This window comes from Watersipora subatra, chromosome 6 (genome assembly GCF_963576615.1).
Source record: "Watersipora subatra chromosome 6, tzWatSuba1.1, whole genome shotgun sequence".
Classification (NCBI taxonomy): Eukaryota; Metazoa; Bryozoa; class Gymnolaemata; order Cheilostomatida; family Watersiporidae; genus Watersipora; species Watersipora subatra.
Genome location: NC_088713.1, coordinates 47,858,732 through 47,877,172, shown reverse-complemented (window position 1 = coordinate 47,877,172; position 18,441 = coordinate 47,858,732). Strand labels below are relative to the sequence as shown.

General features: G+C 36.4%; 1 protein-coding gene across 1 annotated transcript in view; it reads right to left on the bottom strand.

The window, feature by feature from the left end:
• The window catches only part of LOC137398587 (uncharacterized), a 47,249-nt gene that overhangs the window by 13,654 nt on the left and 15,154 nt on the right, over positions 1-18,441 (bottom strand). The window contains exons 4-7 of the mRNA XM_068084747.1: positions 17,515-17,649; positions 8,885-9,059; positions 1,891-2,016; positions 285-478 (exon numbers count right to left, since the gene is read on the bottom strand). Of these exons, the coding sequence (XP_067940848.1) occupies positions 285-478; positions 1,891-2,016; positions 8,885-9,059; positions 17,515-17,649 (630 nt within the window). The remainder of the gene's footprint in view (positions 1-284; positions 479-1,890; positions 2,017-8,884; positions 9,060-17,514; positions 17,650-18,441) is intronic.

The window sequence follows — 18,441 nt, the reverse complement described above, 5'->3', positions numbered from 1 at the left end:
GGATGAAGGCTGCATGTACACAACAGCTTTGCTAATCTAGGTGTAGAACACAGTTGGCAGCCAGTAAGCAGGGTGTGGATCACATGGATGAAAGGTCACTGCAAGAATAGAGACAGCTCAACAACAAGCAGATGACTCCGGCAGGCATCTTAAATATACTAGTGTTTTCCTGGATGTCAGTAGATAGCAGATTCGATATTATAAGTGCTGCAGTAATGACTTTGGTAATGACACTTGTTGATCTATGAACTATAGCAGACGGCAACAACTGAGATAAGCCATACCTCGTAAAGGCGGAAACGAGTGATGGATGCGCCAAGAGACCAGCTGGATTTTCCGCCGATCATGTCTGTCATGGGTGTGGTGTTGTTACCGAGGTTATATGTTTGGTATACACCTGCGCATGTGTAGTCAAGGGAAACGGCCGGAATAGACTCGGTCGCTGTACCATGCACCTCCATACTTCTGTCACCGCTCCCTACAAATAGCCTAGATTTTAGTCTAAATAAAATTGCCTGAACACTGATAGAGTCTTATTAGCTGCCCTATAAACAGGATGCAGAATACCTATGATAAAACAAAATTGCAAATAATTTTTAGATTGTAAAAACAATGTTGTTACTGCATAGGATGGTTTTTGCTAACTGAATCATCACTAAGTCCTTACTGTTTTTGGTAAACTGTTAACCCCTATAAAAGTATTTTTAGTATAATAAAGGCTTCTACAATGTAAACAATCCATTCCGAGAAACGTTTACATTACAGGGACTTCAGAAATGGTGGCATGATAAAGTTGGGTACACATTTTTCTTTATAAGCGCAGTAACAGAATATGATTTAGCCTGTGATAAGGTGATGTGCCTGATTTAGGTGTTAGGGGTAAGCCTTAAGAATGTGTAATCACAGGCTGGAAGTGATTACACCGATAATAACACAGGTATAAAATTAGTTAGCTGACTTTATAGGCAATGAAAACACAATGGACGCTCTTACAACTTTCTGAGAATATTTACATTGTAGCGATTTTACATAATATGGACAGTAAAATACAAGTAAATTGCCAAATCTGTTCTGAAATAATCCCAAACTCAGCTTTAGGTCAAAAAAGAAAAAAGTAAACTTAACATTTAATTTAATGACTGTACAGTAACTGTGGCAATATATTGTTTTTATCGACAACTTTTCCTTTTTTTCGTGTCACTTTCGCTTGGTTTAGGGTTCGTGATTACAATAATCTAACATTAAAGGAGCGCACACCTTCAATGTCAATTTAAATTGACTTCTTTAACGTTTTTCTTCACGGCAACGTCTATGGAAAAAAAATTGTACAGGTGTAAAATACAGTCAAGGGTATATACACAATAGATACCACTTTATGCTGTTTTTTTCAAAAAAGGAAAAACAATACTTGTGAAGCTAACTATGGAATTTAATTCCATTGAATTAAATTCTGCGATAAAATTCAATGAACGAAACGAATTTAGGTAACAATTCTGCAGCAATTTTTTTACGTACGAAATTCATTGTAACTAAAAGCGTCAAATCAGTTGCAAGTTTCCAAATTCTATTTATTCAAATCAAATTTGGGAACTTGCATTGATTTGACACTTCCTGTTACAAGGAATTCCTTACATAATATGATGCAAAAACTTTACATAAATTATTTACGGCCAATGGAATATATGTGAAAGAATATTTGCGTTATAGGGGTGCCTACTGCATAATGAACGAAGCATTTTAAATTACATTTTTATCACTATAAAATAATCTCAATCTTCAAGCGGAAAGCAGAGCAAGCTGGGCCTGGCTTTGCTTTGACCACAAAAGTTAAAAGAGAGGGATGACCTGCCACTGCCCCTACCTGACTAAACGAGGAGAGCTCAGACTCACCATAGAAGAGCAGCGAGAGGACAAATCTACGATTGCTGAGAATCTCCATCACTGACTGAACATAAGAGTCAGGGATAGGTTCCTTGCTCGGAGCTCTCACCGAGTTTAGCAAAGCGTCATGGGACCCTGAAGCATAGATTAATCCATAGAGACGCTAAGGGTACAATGACAATCAATGGTGAAAAACAGGTAATTATATTAGCAAACACACTTGTTATAATATTGACCCTTGAGGCTTAACATAGAGTGCCAATTGAAAAACACACAGCAAGATTAACAATTTGTAGTTACCCCTCATGTACAGCCCCGATTTTCGCATAGAGCCAAACTGAAGTGGCAACAAGATCTATGTGATTGTGCTCATCCTATACTAGGAATATAAACAAGCCGAATTCGCGTTGGAAAAAATTCGTGGCAGCTGCATCCATGAATTGCTTTAAAACTCAAAGTACAAAGTCCTACAAAGTAAAGCAACGATTGATTCAATTCAAATTTAGACATCACCATTAGCCAACAACAACAGCGCTGCCTGTAACCCTGACAATCTGATTAGGAGACATGAGTTATTGATGCTAACCCTGAACTAAGGAACGGTTAAATCAGCAGTAGTAGTGGTAGTGAATGACAGCGTGTAAGGTCACAAAGGTCAGGAAGACTGATAGCGTACCAACACAACAGCACAACCATTTTTCACTACATTTTTAGCCAGTGCTAAGATTCAATATAGGCATGCTATTCCATGGTAACTGTATCATGCAAGTCATTCTCAAAAGAGAGTCGTCTGCCCTACCAAAGAACAAGGTCTTTGTCACTTGGCAGTTTCACTAAACATTACATGGGATTAGAGCTGGGTGATGAATCGTTCTGACGATCTTGTTTTGATTCCGCTGCTAGATCGATTTTTTGGCACCAAATCTACTAAATCCATCTTCTTTATATTCTATTGTGTCAAATTTATAAACTATTTTATTAATTACATTTTATAAAAAACTTGTGTTTTTTAGCGACACATACAGCTTTTATTTGGAAATTTTTTTACTGCACGAAAACATCATTTGGTTCATCGTTTGCTCGTTTGGCAGTACTTTGACGAGATAAATATACACAAGGCTTGGTGCCATGAATGCAAGCAAGCTGTTGTGGTAATACCACAAACTTCCGCAATCATGTACGGAGGAATCATAGTGCTGACTATAGCGGTCTTGTTGAAAATGAGCAAATATCTAGTCAAACATCAACCACTACTAGTAATAGTAGCCGTGGTAACGGCAGTCAGCTGTCACTAACAACTTTGTTTGCACAGCACGATTTGACAAAGCCGGAGATAAGCGTCTAGCCGAAATCAATTAAGCAGTTGTGAGATCTATTGTCAAATATGGACTTCCCATCTAGACCATTGAAAAATCTGGTTTTCAAAATTTGCCCTCAGTTTTAGATCGTCGCTATCGGCTGCCTAGTAGAAAGGCATTCACCAATCAGTTACTACCCAAACCCTACAATTCTGAAGTGGACAAGCAGAAGTGTTTACTTATAGACCATTGCTCGATGTATTCTTGTACTTCAGACTTCTGGTCAAGTAATACGTCAGACCCCTACATGGCTTTAACCATACATTTTATTGATAGAAGTTGGTAATTTCAAAGTAGATGCCTACAGTGCCTCTATACTCCAGAACATCATGATGCTGAATATATTCAAGAGGCTGTACAAAATTCCTCAGACAACTGGTCATTGCAATTGTGCAATTTGAGTGCAATGCTAGCAACATGGTGAAAGCTTGTAGACTTCTCATGACTCCTCGAATGTATTGCTTTGGCCATTGTTTGTGCCTTGCTATCAGTGGTGCTCTTAAGGATGAAATGGAGTGCCAGAGCAATTGGCAATTCTGTGAATTTCTGCCAAATGCTTCTGTGTTTTTTATTCATTTTGTGATTTCGGTCGAAACCAACGAAAAAAATCGGCACGTGTGGCCGTACCTTTACTGTTAGTATGTACTTATTTTACGATCAGATATGGACTATGCTGGTAGTATTAAACTACTGCTGGTTTGTACTTCTAATTAAGTACTTGTTCCTTTGTAATAAAATTGAGAATCGAACTGAAGATCGCATACATAATATAAAAATGGAATCAAAATGATTTTAGAGAGAATCACCCAGCTCTACATGGAATACGGACCAAACACCTCAGTGAAACTATTAAAGAACATTATTTCCACATCGGAAATTCGCATTTTATATGAGAGAAGACAAGTATAAAACCTCAGAAAACTTATTCTATAAGGTTGTACCATTATTTAAAAAAAAAGTTAGCTTGTCAAGGTTAAATGTAGTAATACATTTAGAAAAAGAACAAACATTGCGGTAGCTACAGTGGTGTGGAAAATAAACTGTTCCACTTTCTTTGAAAACTAACATTCTCATTTACAACACTGTTACTCATTGTGAATTCAGTCAATAACCATAAATTATATATTAAGTTATTAAATTATGTATTAAGTTAGTAAATTATATATTAAGTTATTAAATTATATATTAAGTTATTAAATTATATATTAAATTATTAAATTATATATTAAATTAATTCTCATTACTTTCTGGTTTCAAATATATAAACCAAACATTATTATGTTTTTAATGATTATTTAGGGTAGATTTTGAGCATTTTATTTTAATGGTTAAAGATAACAACCTGTGCAGATATGATCACACCACATACATTGTTATTTGCTTATTTCAAACCATATACACCTATATGACTTGAAATAAACATATTAAGCAAATAAACAAATTAATGTAAGTTTATTTTAGGTTTGCTGCTATGCTCACTTAACATGGTTGTTAACCTGTTGACAGCTGTCAATTGTTAACCTGTTTAAAGCTTTCAATTGTTAACCTGTTCACAGCTGTCACTTGTTAACCTGTTCACAGCTGTCACTTGTTAACCTGTTCACAGCTGCCAATTGTTAACCTGTTCACAGCTGTCAATTGTTAACCTATTCACAGCTGTCAATTGTTAATCTGTTTACAGATGTCAATTATTAACCTGTTCAGAGCTGTCAATTGTTGAACTGTTCACAGATGTCAATTATAACCTGTTAACAACTGTCAATTGTTAACTTGTTCACAACTGTCAATTGTTAACTTGGTCACAGCTGTCAATTGTTAACCTGTTCACAGCTATCAATTATTAACCTGTTCACAACTGTCAATTTGCAATGTTACTGACATTTTTTGAGGCTATAAATATTGAAATTTTAAATAGCAGTTTGGGTATCCCTGGGAAAAGTTGAAATATTTCACTGATTATATTCATTGAAAAATCTTTGATGGAGACCACCATTTAACGAATAAAAATACCAAAAAGCGCTTCCTTTGAATGTCTGTAGCTTTGCGTGTTTCCATCTGTCTAAGATAACAAGGCTATACTATTCTGAAATTATCAACTAGAAACTCGCTGTTTCCATGACATGACGCATGATTCAGTCATTCTTTTTTCGCTTTGAACATTTCTGAATGCGTTGCCGCCACCTCTGTGTTAGCAATCCTTATCTTTCATAACAAAGTACGGGCATTAATCCGCATCGTGCAAATGTCGGTTGAAACACTTATCACACATTACGTTGTCTGCAGGATGGAAGCAGCAAAACCCATACGTTAATCAAGTTTTGTTATTCGCAAACTTTGACCCAATGTTTCGCGCCTGCGAAAGATAGAATCAGTACTTGTGAATGATGCGCAACATTTCACTCGTTCCTATTTCGAAAGCGCCCTGCTAGGTGATACAAGAATGTGCCGCTATGACCTCTGTCATAGAAAGCGCCCGAGTCAATCCGCAACATGTCAATGTCCAATGAAACACTTATCGTGCTGTAACTCAATGTGCACACAATTCCAAATCGGCACCATCCGCACAATCAAAACATGGTGCATATCTTCATTCTAAATCTGTACCTAGGACACTTATGTATTCGCCTCATCTAACTTTCGCGTTTTCGCGAAGCCATCCTCTCGCGAAAATTTCATGAGCAAAAGTAAATTATCATAACGAACGAGCGAAAACGCGAAATTAAATAGCTTTGTTCATTGATAGTCCAAGAAACAAATGGTAGCAAGCGATCAAATTGCATCATCGATATCGCCCACACAATTCTACCTGCGGTTGACAATTACAAACTAGTCTCAAATTGAAATTTTTTATTACCGGTGAACCGAACCTGAGGAATCTAATTATGTTTGTTCCACTGCATTTATTTTCACATCACTATATTTTCGCACTCATCAGAGCTGCGAAATTAAGTTGCAGCAAAATTTTACTCTGTATGCTACTCACAAAACTAAATACTAGCGAAATATGAGTGTCCTAGGGTAGTTGTTTTTCTCTAGAGAGCAAACTGATTATTCCTGACAAGGCAGTACTGTTTAAACTAGAGCAGTCCTTTGTTGTATTTGAACAAGTCTGTGAACCTTTGACTGGAGCCCATTTAGCAAGTCCAGCCTTATCACAATGTCATTTTTCAAACGTATGAATAATTATTGTTTACCCTATGGCAACAAATCTTGCTCACGATCATTGTTCATCAGCCTGTTGGCAAGCTGAAACCTATCCCTCAAATCAAATGGCATGAGCGACCTAACTGCTTTTCCCTTTCGTCATATAATACATTAATTAACTGTCCATGTTGACATGCTACTACAAAAAATTACTAAGACAGTGACGCATTAATGTAATTTAGAAGGTCACCAACATGAAATTTTAAAAGATTTTATCAGAAAAAAACATATATTTTCCTTTTATTTGATATTTTCATTTTTTTGTTTTAGGTGGTCTGACTGCCAGGGTGTTTCAAGATTAAAATTGGCAAAACTTGATCGCGGTTAAAACGCTCATAAGAAAAAGACTACTCCAAAAATGACATCGATAGTTTTATAGTTCATAAGTAATAAACATACAGTTTCATAAGCATCAGGTACTCGTATGTTTACAGAGCATTTAGAGAAATCGACGGGACAAATTCTAACCAGCCTATCTTTAAACCATGTGAAACAAGCTATAGCAATGTATCTGAGGCTATAAGCATTATAAAAAAGATGAACTGCACAAATCTTTGGGTTTCAACATTAATTTATTGATGAATAACCTGACAGATTTTATGAACCGTTGCAATTTATACTTATGACCTTCCCATATCTGTTATTACAAGCGATAGTATCTTTGTCCACATATAATTTGTTGTTCATGTGAAAACATGTTGAAAGCGTTTCTTAATAAATCCAGCCTGTGCCGGAATGAAAACAAAAATAAAATAAAGATTATGTTCATTGGGCATCAACTCAGTAAATCTGATTCGTGTGAAATACGACATGAAAGATTCTACAGATTTTGTTCTGACATACAATGAAAGATTTGAGATACGAATTGATGATCGCTGTGAGTGCCGCTAAGGAGCAGTGTGTTTGCTTAGCCTGTTTGGTTGTCGCCGCCGCTCCGTTCCCAAATACTTACTTATTCGTTGCGCTCTGTTTTATTTTGGATTATACACCTTTATTACGTGATCAACCATGGCTAAAGACCCTAATTATGTTTTCAATCATGGGTCTCAAGGCTAAAGACCCTTATTATATTCTCAACCATGGGTCTCAAGGCTAAAGACCCTTATTATGTTGTCAACCATAGGTCTCAAGGCTAAAGACCCTTATTATGTTGTCAACCATGAGACTCAAGGCTAAAGTCAAAGGTGATGACAAGAAAGTCTAAAAAAATGATATCAAAGGAAGATAAGCATAAGATTATAGCGGTAAGTAACATACAGAAAAACCTATTTTTAAATGGTTTTATTCACATTTATCCTACATCAATATGTTATGTTACCATTTTTACTAGTTTATTTATATACAAATTGCTATATTATATGTTATCTAACCTTATTTGGGTAGTTTCATATCGCTGGATCGCATTGATACATATTACATTCTTTTAAATGGGAAGAATTGCTTTGAGATACAATTGTTTGACATACAACTAAGATTATAATGTAGAATGAATTAAATTCATATCTCAAGAGACCGCTGTATGCTCATGCAAACACAATGCTACTTGCAGGTGCATTCCGTCAGTCTGTAGCTTGCTTTGAAAGGTTAAAAAGTTTTATATCGACCAACCAAATTCTATGGAGGATTCCTAGCTATGTACTTGAAAATATATATGAGATATGAGAATATCAAGCAGAAAGTACAGTGTTAAGCAAAATCAACTGGATCCTTTGTTTGGTGGAAAACTAAAACTCTCATTTACAACATTGTTACTTACTGTGAATTTAGTCAATAGCCATAAATTATATATTAAATCTTATTTTGTCTTGATTTCAAATATTTAGACCAGACTGTTGTAGAATTATGTTTTTAAATGAGTCATTAGCCTAAATTATGAACATTTAATCATATAGGTTTCTTAAATGATTTCTTGTTTCCAAAAATAGCCATAAATTACATATTAACACGTCGTACACTGTATATAATTTTGTTTTGATTACAAATATGTTTATTTCAAGTCATATAAATGTAAATGACTTGCATTAAGTTAATAAATGTGTATGCGACATGATCATATCTGTACAAGTTATCTTCAACAATAAAAAAATAAAACGATCAGGATTTAGTCTAAATAACCATTCCATATCATAACTTTGACAGTTGTTAGGTTTACATATTTGAAATCAGGACAAGATGATAATTCACTTAATATATAATTTATGGCTATTGACTGAATTCACAATGAGTAACAATATTGTAGGTGCGATTGTTAGTTTTCAAGCAAAGGGCTCCAGGTTATTTCTCACACCTGTAATCAAGCACCTGTATGATCACACAAAGACCACACAACTTATTCCTGAAGGTTTCAACGCATTTAAAACAAGTTATATCAAATCATATATGCATTTTGAAATGCAACTCAACACTGTATATCATAAAAAAGATGAAAAATGGATGCTCACCTGCGTTAAGATATTGATCCAAGACCTTGCGGAACATGGCTTTCGCCCTCGACGAGGCTTTAGTAAACGTGTCCCCTTCTGGTTGAACTGTCGCGTGTAGAACATAAGGTTTGGATATTTTCTCCAGATAATCCTTCTCGACAGCAAACACTACACCGGTGGAACTAGATATGAACTGCAAAAAACAAACAACTCCTATTTCCTCAGCGGATACATGTTAGACACATGGCTCTGGTATATATTCTAGTAACCTGTCAGTTTGGTGTGCCATTAGATATCGGCAGGTGTGATGAGAAAGCAGAGATAACAATGGTCTGCACAATTGTTTCAACATCTCGGAATGCAGACGATCGCTACTGGTGCTAGCTGAAGTGTTGATCCACCAAACTGAATATCACAAGTTGGAATCCGGTATGAAGCAATATTTTCCCCAACCCCCTCCCCCCTACCGTAGCTTCGGACAGACAGACAGATGGATGCATATTTTATTGTAGTAAAGACCAACAATGACAAAAATCTTTTCTGAAGCGTGACAAAAAATTTGGTAACTTCAAACAGTGATCGATCACATTTTAAATTGTTGATTTACATGTACGTCAATAATTGCTTAATCAATGTTTACATTCGCAAGTTTCTGTCATCCACAATATGAAAACGGCAAAACGCAACAAGACTAGCAGTTTTGGTATTCGCAAAAATTTGTATAAATTGCATCTTATAAATGTTTCATGTTTGAGAAAGATGGAAACATCACTTGAGAATGATGCACAAGAAAACGCCCTGCAAGCTATTCCATTTTAAAGGTTGACTTGCAATAAAATTTGCATTACAGTTATTTGGTATCAAAAGATTCACCATGTCTTACTCTGTTGTGTAGTAGGTGCAAAATATGTGGAAATGTGACTACAAGCTTTTAAAAGCTCAAAAACGAACAGTTAATCGCAGCCATCACGAAACTGCCGTAGGTTGGAATCCCTTTATTTCTACAATATACTCAACTCGACATGGTTATTGTTTTGGGACGTGATGTTATCACATGAATTGAAAAGCCAATAAAAGGCTCAATATAAAACATTTCGTAGCACTAGTTTATGACAAACACTTCAGGTTTTACCGAAAAGCCCTTATCAAATATAGATGCTCGTCACTTTACAGCTTCGCTTCAGTTTGGTCTAATAAACTAGTCATAATCTGATCATGTGACCCATATTTCTGCCAAATAGTGCGAACAATTTCTGCAGCATTTTTTGACCATCACAGGTGTTGTCACTGCATGTGAATTTTGTTGCAAGTCAACTTTTAAACATTTTCCAAACTTCAGTCGTTCGTATTTTGAAAGTGTGCTGCTAAGTGAGACAGAAGTGTGGCGTCACGACTAGTGTAGAATTGCTCATCCTTTTTTAACAATGTGCCCACATTAATCCGCAACGCACCATCATAGTGTAACTCGACGAGTGTGTCTTCTAAATGAACAATAGTGATGATCACTTTTAAATGGATCCTAGCAGAACAAGTTACGTAAGCCATTCAACAAATAACAATAAAGGAGGAGGCAGTCAGAACCAGTCATGCATCAAAGCCTAACTCCTGAACATTATGGACTTAAAAGTTAGGGGCGTACCAGCAAGTACGGTACTAAGATTTTTTTGTAGCGAGTATTAGGCTGTTTTGTACAAATTTCTAAGACAATACTTCAAAAACGACTCCATAATGTACAAACAAAAACAAAACACAAGTCGGTTACTGACTGTCGCTAGCACATAAAAATGAGTACGACAGGTTGTATATTGTAACCGCGGTGCACAAACGGGCCAATATGGGAAATAAACTCACGAACCAAACAAAATACTAAAGGCCTTAGGCATCGAGAAACGTTTTCATAAGTCAATGCAACTTCTACGAAGAGACATTTCGTAACTTGAAAATTCTGTATGAAGATTCTTTCGTAAGTACAGATTCCATTGTATTCGACCATTTTACACAAATTTCTCAAAACTGTAGAGTTCTGATGTGATAATATGCTGCTCTTGGCATAGTTTTCTATTAAACAAGTGCATAACGACGAGAATTCGTGTTTGTTTGTCCTAGATTTCACACAAACATGCTGAACTATAATTAACTGTTCTACAAAACAATGCTCATAGAATAAAGCTGTCTGCCCTGTAACCACTTTAAGGAAAATGCTCTAAAAGGTTAAGCTCTCGTCTCCTTTTAATTATGTACTATTATGTACTACCCTAAATTGCATTCATACTTTTATTGGGTGTCGTAATACGTGTCTTGGACTATACAAATTGCGAAAGCTGCTAAAATCGCGATCACTAATAATTTGATTAGCCAATTAAAAGCATTTCGTCGATGATTTTGGTGTGCATGCACAGCTCAGACAATTCTGTGAACTTCGGCTGAATAATTCTGTGTTTTTGGTTCATTTCGTGATTTCAGTCAGAACCCAGGAAAAATCGGCGTGTGTGGCCGTACCTTAACGCTTTCAAGCTTAGATAAAAAGTAATTTGGAAAATTGTGATCCCACTTGATCTTACGCCTGAGTAAACTCGGTTGCGGAGTTTTGTTAACGCTTTGTTTTTCGCACTTTCTGCTTACGTAGGAATACGAAATTTGGTAGCTGCGTGTTTCACATGTTCCCAGTCTAACACTGAATTTTGAAGTTGATTAGATCCCTACTTCTTGAGATATCACAAAAATACAAAAGGTACTTTTAATAGACCGAGAAATGGCTGCTAACTGGACACTAGTTTCTAAAGTGACGCCGACTGAACGTCTCGGTAATGAAGGATAAAAAAAACCAAAGCTAAAAAGCTTCTCCTTAGCAACAAGAGCTTCATACTAAAACTAGTTGTTTATCTATTCATAAACACTCCAATAGAATCGGTTTACTCTGACCATGTTGCTTTAGTTGCCTCTGAAACATAAAAAGCTTGACTCTACTTGATCTCTATTTCATCTATTGCGTTCTATAAGCTTGGAGTTTAAAACTGATATACAGTTAAAAAGGAGTTGTGCTCTCCTAAGTGTTTCCACAGTCGATGGAAAGTTGTTAATACACTCTATGTTTCCATGAAGCGCATGATTCGCAAATTTGAGCCAATCCACAAGTTAACCGCATCATGGAAAATTTCGCAAGCTAAGCGAGTTTCGCGATTCGCAAAACTTTATCGATTCCATCCTGCTTGCGAATAATGGAAACAGCACTTGCGAATGATGCACATTAAAATACCGCGCTAACTATTCAATTTTAAATACTTCCGTCATCCTTTCTCAATCGAGATCCACGCGTTTGCGTCGCTAACACGTGCGTTGCCAATTGCATCAATAATTATTAACTTATAGCTTACAGTTCCTTACCTTTATTCAACAAGGTGGCGGAGTCGACCCGCATCATACAAATTTCCATAGAAACATTTGACTCACACAGTAACGCAACTAGCGCACAACTCCAAATCAGCATGATATGCATGATGCGTATCTTGGAAACATAGTGAAGGTGAAAAACACTAAACAGCTATAAAATTTATAGCTTGTATAAATCCTACTTGATGGCAGTTTTAAAAGGAAGAGTCACAACCATAGTACAGCTCATCACTCATATAAAATGTCTGACGATATGATCTCCAATATATCGAAAGTGGGTGAACGGACTTGACTTCAGAAATGGTGACACGAGAAGGTTGGGTACACACTTTTCTTGTATGTGGAGTAAGAGAATATGATTTAGCCTGTGATTCCATGTGTGTTAGGGGCAAGCCCCTAACACACATGAAATCACAGGCTAGAAGTGATTACACGGATAATAACACAGGTATAGAATTAGTTAGCCGACTTTGGCAATGAAACTACAGTAGACGTTCTTACAACATTCCAAGAATGTTTACATTGTATGAACAGTAAAATACAAGTAAATTGCCTAATCTGTTCCAAGATCGTTTGACACATAGTCACATACCCATTTGTTCCTTTACATAGGAAAAAACTAAACCTAACTTATTTGTTTACTGACTGTACAGCAACTGTGGTACTATTGGTTTTTACGAACAACTTTTTTTTTATCCCTTTCGCTTGGTTTAAGGTCCGTGATTGTGGTAATTTTACGTTAAGGGAAGTGCACACCTTCAATATCAATTTAAATCAACTTTTTACATTATTCTTAGATAACAGTCTTTGCTGGAAAGAGAAAAGTTGTAAATGTCTAAAATAAAATAATCAAAAATATATATATTTTTTATAGTATGAACGGTGTCTGTCAGTCCGTTCATGTTTTAAGCTAGAGATTAGGATGAATGATCAATTTTAACGAGACACCAAATCATGACATTCAGATCGTTAGATCAACACTATAAAGGTACAGCCACACGTAACGATTTTGTCATTCGCACTGACCGAAATCACGAAATGAACGAAAAACACAGAACTATTTGGCCGAAATTCACAAAATTGTCAGAGCTGTGCATGCACACCGATATCGTCCACGAAATGCTTTTAATTGGCTAAACAAACTATTAGTGAGCACGATTTTAGCAGCTTTCGCAATTTATATAGTCCGAGGCACATAACACGACACACAAGAAAAATACTAACACAATTTGCCATAGTGAATACAATGCAATTGACTTGGTTGCGCTAAAGATGGCAACTCTCTCTACTTAACAAAACTTTTGCTGCTAAATAAAAATTGTTATTAATAAAAGAGAAACGATTCGTAGCCATAGTGCCTGAATAATAAAAAACCGACAATAGTGCAATCTAAGCAGTTGCATCGTATGTACTATGTTGAATTGCACTTGTATTTTTATTGTGTGTCGTAATATGTGTCTTGGACTATACCAACTGCGAAAGCTGCTAAAATCGCGCTCGCTAATAATTTATTTAGGCAACTAAAAGCATTTTGTCGACAATTTCGGTGTACATGCACAGCTTTGACAATTCTGTGAATTTGAGCCGAATAATTCTGTTTTTCGTTCATTTCCAAAGAAAAACCCGTTACGCTTGGCCGGACCTTAACACCTTTATTAATCGACCACATTTTGGTATTTCAGAATACTTGCGCAGCTACTTATCCTCTGTGCTTTATCGACTTATCTGCCGATTTCTCACGGCACACTAGATTACGAGGTACTAATACACATGTAATACAAATACACACATGTCTTGTTTTCTCTCCCGTACTTGGCAGGAGAGAAATTGATTTTTCTAAGGCTAATTACGAGAATCTCATTATTCAAATCGAATTTGAGAACTCGCACTGATTTGACTCTTTACATTATATAGAACTTTTGCATAATGTTGCGTAATTTTTGCGCAAAGCTAAAACATTCCATAAATTCTTTATGATACGTGGAATTTATGTTATAGGAGGTTAACATTATTGGAGCGAGAGACATTGCCTAGTGTAGACGAATCAATGCTAAAGACGATAACTTTACTGATGCGTTCATATTTAGTGCGCTTCTCCCACCGCCTGTTACCAAGGTAGTAACGCCTGACCATATGTAGAGGCGCATACAATTTCTATCAGCTAAGGACTCATGCTTTGGATTATTATGACTCATCAGAAAATTTATGGTTATGGCAGCAAATGTACTCATTTAAAATTACCCCTTGAAAATGGTGTTACTGATTTCATCATCTATATAATGCGTAATAAATACAGCCGAAACTCTAGAGTTACAGTTTCCATGGTAACAAATAGGCCATGCTAAGGCCCAAACTTACTCATGTTTAACATCTTAAAAGTGTCGATTCCTTCATTCCTAATCGTTTCCTAGATATTTACTACGAATAATGCGAGAGCTAAAACGACATGTGATCGAACGATAACAAATCGTGTGAACAGACTTTACTGGAGTCGTTATCAACACTGAGAATGTAAGCCCTGGTTGTTCACCAACCTAAGCTGATAAGAAAAATAGGCGTATTCATAACAAGAGCACCACTAAAGGTATGGCCAAACGGGCCAAACTCTTCGTTGGTGAAAAACGAAATCTTGCAATGAACGAAAAACACCGAATAATTCGGCCGAAATTTACAGAATTGTCAGAGCTGTGCATGCACACCGAACTTGTTGATGGAATGTTTTTAATTGGTTAAACAAATTATTAGCGAGCGAGAATTTAGCAGCTTTCGCAATTAGTATAGTCCAAGAAATGTATTATGACACACAATAAAAGTACCAGTGCAATTCAACGTAGTATACACGATGCAACTGCTTAGATTGCGCTATTGTTAGTTTTTTATTATTCAGACACTATGGCTACGAAACGTTTCTTTTTTATTAATAACAATTTCTTTTTAGCAGAAGTTTCGCTGTAGAAAGAGTTGCCATCTTTAGTGCAATCAAGTCAATTGCATTGTATTCCCTATGGCAAATTGTGTTAGTATTTTTCTTGCGTGTCATGTTATGTGCCTCGGACTATATAAATTGCGAAAGCTGCTAGAATAGCGCTCGCTAATAATTTGTTTAGCTAATTAAAAGCATTTCGTCGACGATTTTGGTGAAAAATTCTGTGTTTTTTTGTCATCTCGTAATTTCGGTCAGAACCAACAAAATGATCAGCACGTACGGCTGTACCTTAATACAGCATTCATACCTAACTAATGCATAAAACACAATTAGTCTTGCTGTTTCTACTGAGAGTTTGTGTTGCACACATTTTGCCTGCTAATGAAAACGCAGCTCAATTAGTACTCTGAAGCTCTCCTTTCACACAGAAACTATACTAAAAACTCTACATAGAAACAATGCTACTCAGAGTACACAATTAAAGATCAACTTACAGAAGGTTTTAGCAGATTTAATCGAAGATTATCGGTATTTTTCTATCATTTGCGATTTTTTTATGTTTGAGATGATCTGACTGTCAGGATGTTTTAAGATTAAATTCAACCAAACTTGGTCGAGTTCAACGCATTAAGAATCAAGCATTCACTCAGAAGCAGCTCTTTACCGAAGCGCAACATCCCTAGTTGCACTTCGGCAAAGAGACAGAATAGAGAATCGTAACGCTGTAACCTGAACTCAATACCCAATATCAATAACGAGAGAGACAGTCAGCCACGACTGGTGACATTATTTCAGCCTGTATTTTTCTTCTGATCGCTTTAACAGCGATCAAATTTTGTTGGTTTTAATCTTAAAACATCCTGGTAGTCAGATCAACTCAAACATCAAAAACTATTGCAAACAATAGAAAAATACTAATTTTTCTAATAAAATCTGCTAAAATTTAGTGCAAGCTCATTTTTAATGGTATAAGTAATAACCAATCTGTCTAAAACTAGTAAATACATCTGTTCTTTACCAAAACTAATCAAGGTTCTAAAAGCAAGCAGAATATAGTTGATTTTGGGCTATACTTTATGAGTTGATTTTGGGCTACAATCTATGAGTTGATTTTGGGCTACACTTGATGAGTTGATTTTGGGCTACAATCTATGAGTTGATTTTGGGCTACACTTGATGAGTTGATTTTGGGCTACAATCTATGAGTTGATTTTGGGCTACACTTGATGAGTTGATTTTGGGCTACAATCTATGAGTTGATTTTGGGCTACACTTGATGAGTTGATTTTGGGCTACAATCTATGAGTTGATTTTGGGCTAGGCTATACTTTAAGAGATGATTTTGGGCTACACTTGATGAGTTGATTTTGGGCTACAATCTATGAGTTGATTTTGGGCTAGGCTATACCTCAAGAGATGATTTTGGGCTACACTTGATGAGTTGGTTTTGGGCTGTACTTGATGAGTTGATTTCTGGCTTTATGAGTCTTGGCACCTTACTTAATTAGCTAGCGTAAACCACATTGTACTCCGCCCTACTGCCAGCAACATGACAAAGCAATTTATCACTCAGGACTGCTTCTTAATGCAAGGATAAAACCCCATTTGCACAGTCTACTGACTCTGACATCTGATTACAGTAGATATACAGATAACACGATATTTACCACAGAATAAGTAACAACCGTTACAATTAGTAGTAACCTGGCAGTAATCAGCGGCCAGGAGATATTGGCACTTGTAATAACTATGCGTACATTATTCTTGGAACAATCATCTACACAATTAGTCCAAACTGCGGCAGATTGATGCAGAGGTAAGGTGGTGGTCTACTAAACTGAATATCATGTTCGAATCCCGTTTAATACAATCTTTTTTTCTGTCCAGCCGTGGCGTTGGGCAGACGGACACGTCTCTTATCACGGTAGAGATCGCTGAGTTAGACAATGGTAAACAACATGAAGAAGCGTCTTGCAGCACATTTGATGATAACAATGACCGCCATTAGTGAACGACATTGAAAAGGGGGATGCATGAAAGGGCCACGAAGAAAAGAAAAGTTTCGTTACAACACAGCAGAATCACTGTTAAAACTTGTTCCAAAGTATGGCAACCCCATATTAGACTGAAAAGCCATCAAAATTTGATGGCCCTATTTTTCCCAATCCCATACTGGATGGAGCATCTATCTAAATACACACCAGCAACAATGGGATAGAGACCCTCAAGAGTCAGTCAACCCAGACGAAAACTATAGATGATAATCAAAGGTGGCTGAGTGAGATTCCTTCCTCCCGACAGACACGTACAGTAAGTAGAGGATTTCACTAACCTTACTGTTACTCATTTGGTGTGTAACATGTCGATCACACAGGGAGAGGGTCCTCCAGTGCTGCTCTCCTTCCTTGTCACTACAGAGCCAATCACATGCTCCCCCTTCTACCTTACCAGATCTAACCGCTTCACACTGTAAAATAAACTCACAACTACCACAAGTGGAATGGCATGATTCAGTCATAATCGACAAAGGTTGGATTGTACTAGGCCCTTTAAACAACTAGGACTAACTATTAATTAAGCTGCCTTAGGTAGGCCTAGCACTGACCAAGGGCTTCTTGGAGCTTCGTGATGTGGCATTTAATTGTTTGGTAGTTATTTCGAAAGTTAAACCATAACTGCCACGAACAACTTTTATCGTATTTACTAGATAAATCAGACATGCTGATTCTGATTTTGTAATCAAAATAAAGATTAGGCCACTAACTTTCAGAGTAATAAAGGATTTTTTATAGCGTTATAATATCGGTCTCGAAAACAACACGATCGGCATAACAAGCTCCGCCCATAAATACTTGACGTAACCTAGCTTTTTAGGAACAGAAGTTACGTAGAGATGTTTAGACCGATTTAGAATAATAGAGATGGGTGTTTTAAAATCTATTAATATCTGAATCCAGCTTTAAAAATAATATCAGTCTTTTCTGAAAGGTAGATAAGCTATTTAGCATTGCATATTTAAAAAGCGCGATAACAACGCTAGCTTGTGATAAAACCGCGCTTTTTGAGCTTATTTTTCTCGGCGTCCAGCCCATTTAAACGTCATGTAACAAGCTGCGAGCAATTTTAAATAGTTTATATCCCTTTCATAAAAAGCTGAAATTATTTTACAGGCTGGATTTAGATAATAATGGGTTTTAAGACACCCATCTCTATTATTTTAAATCGGACTAAACATTCCGAACTTCCGTTTCTGAAAAAG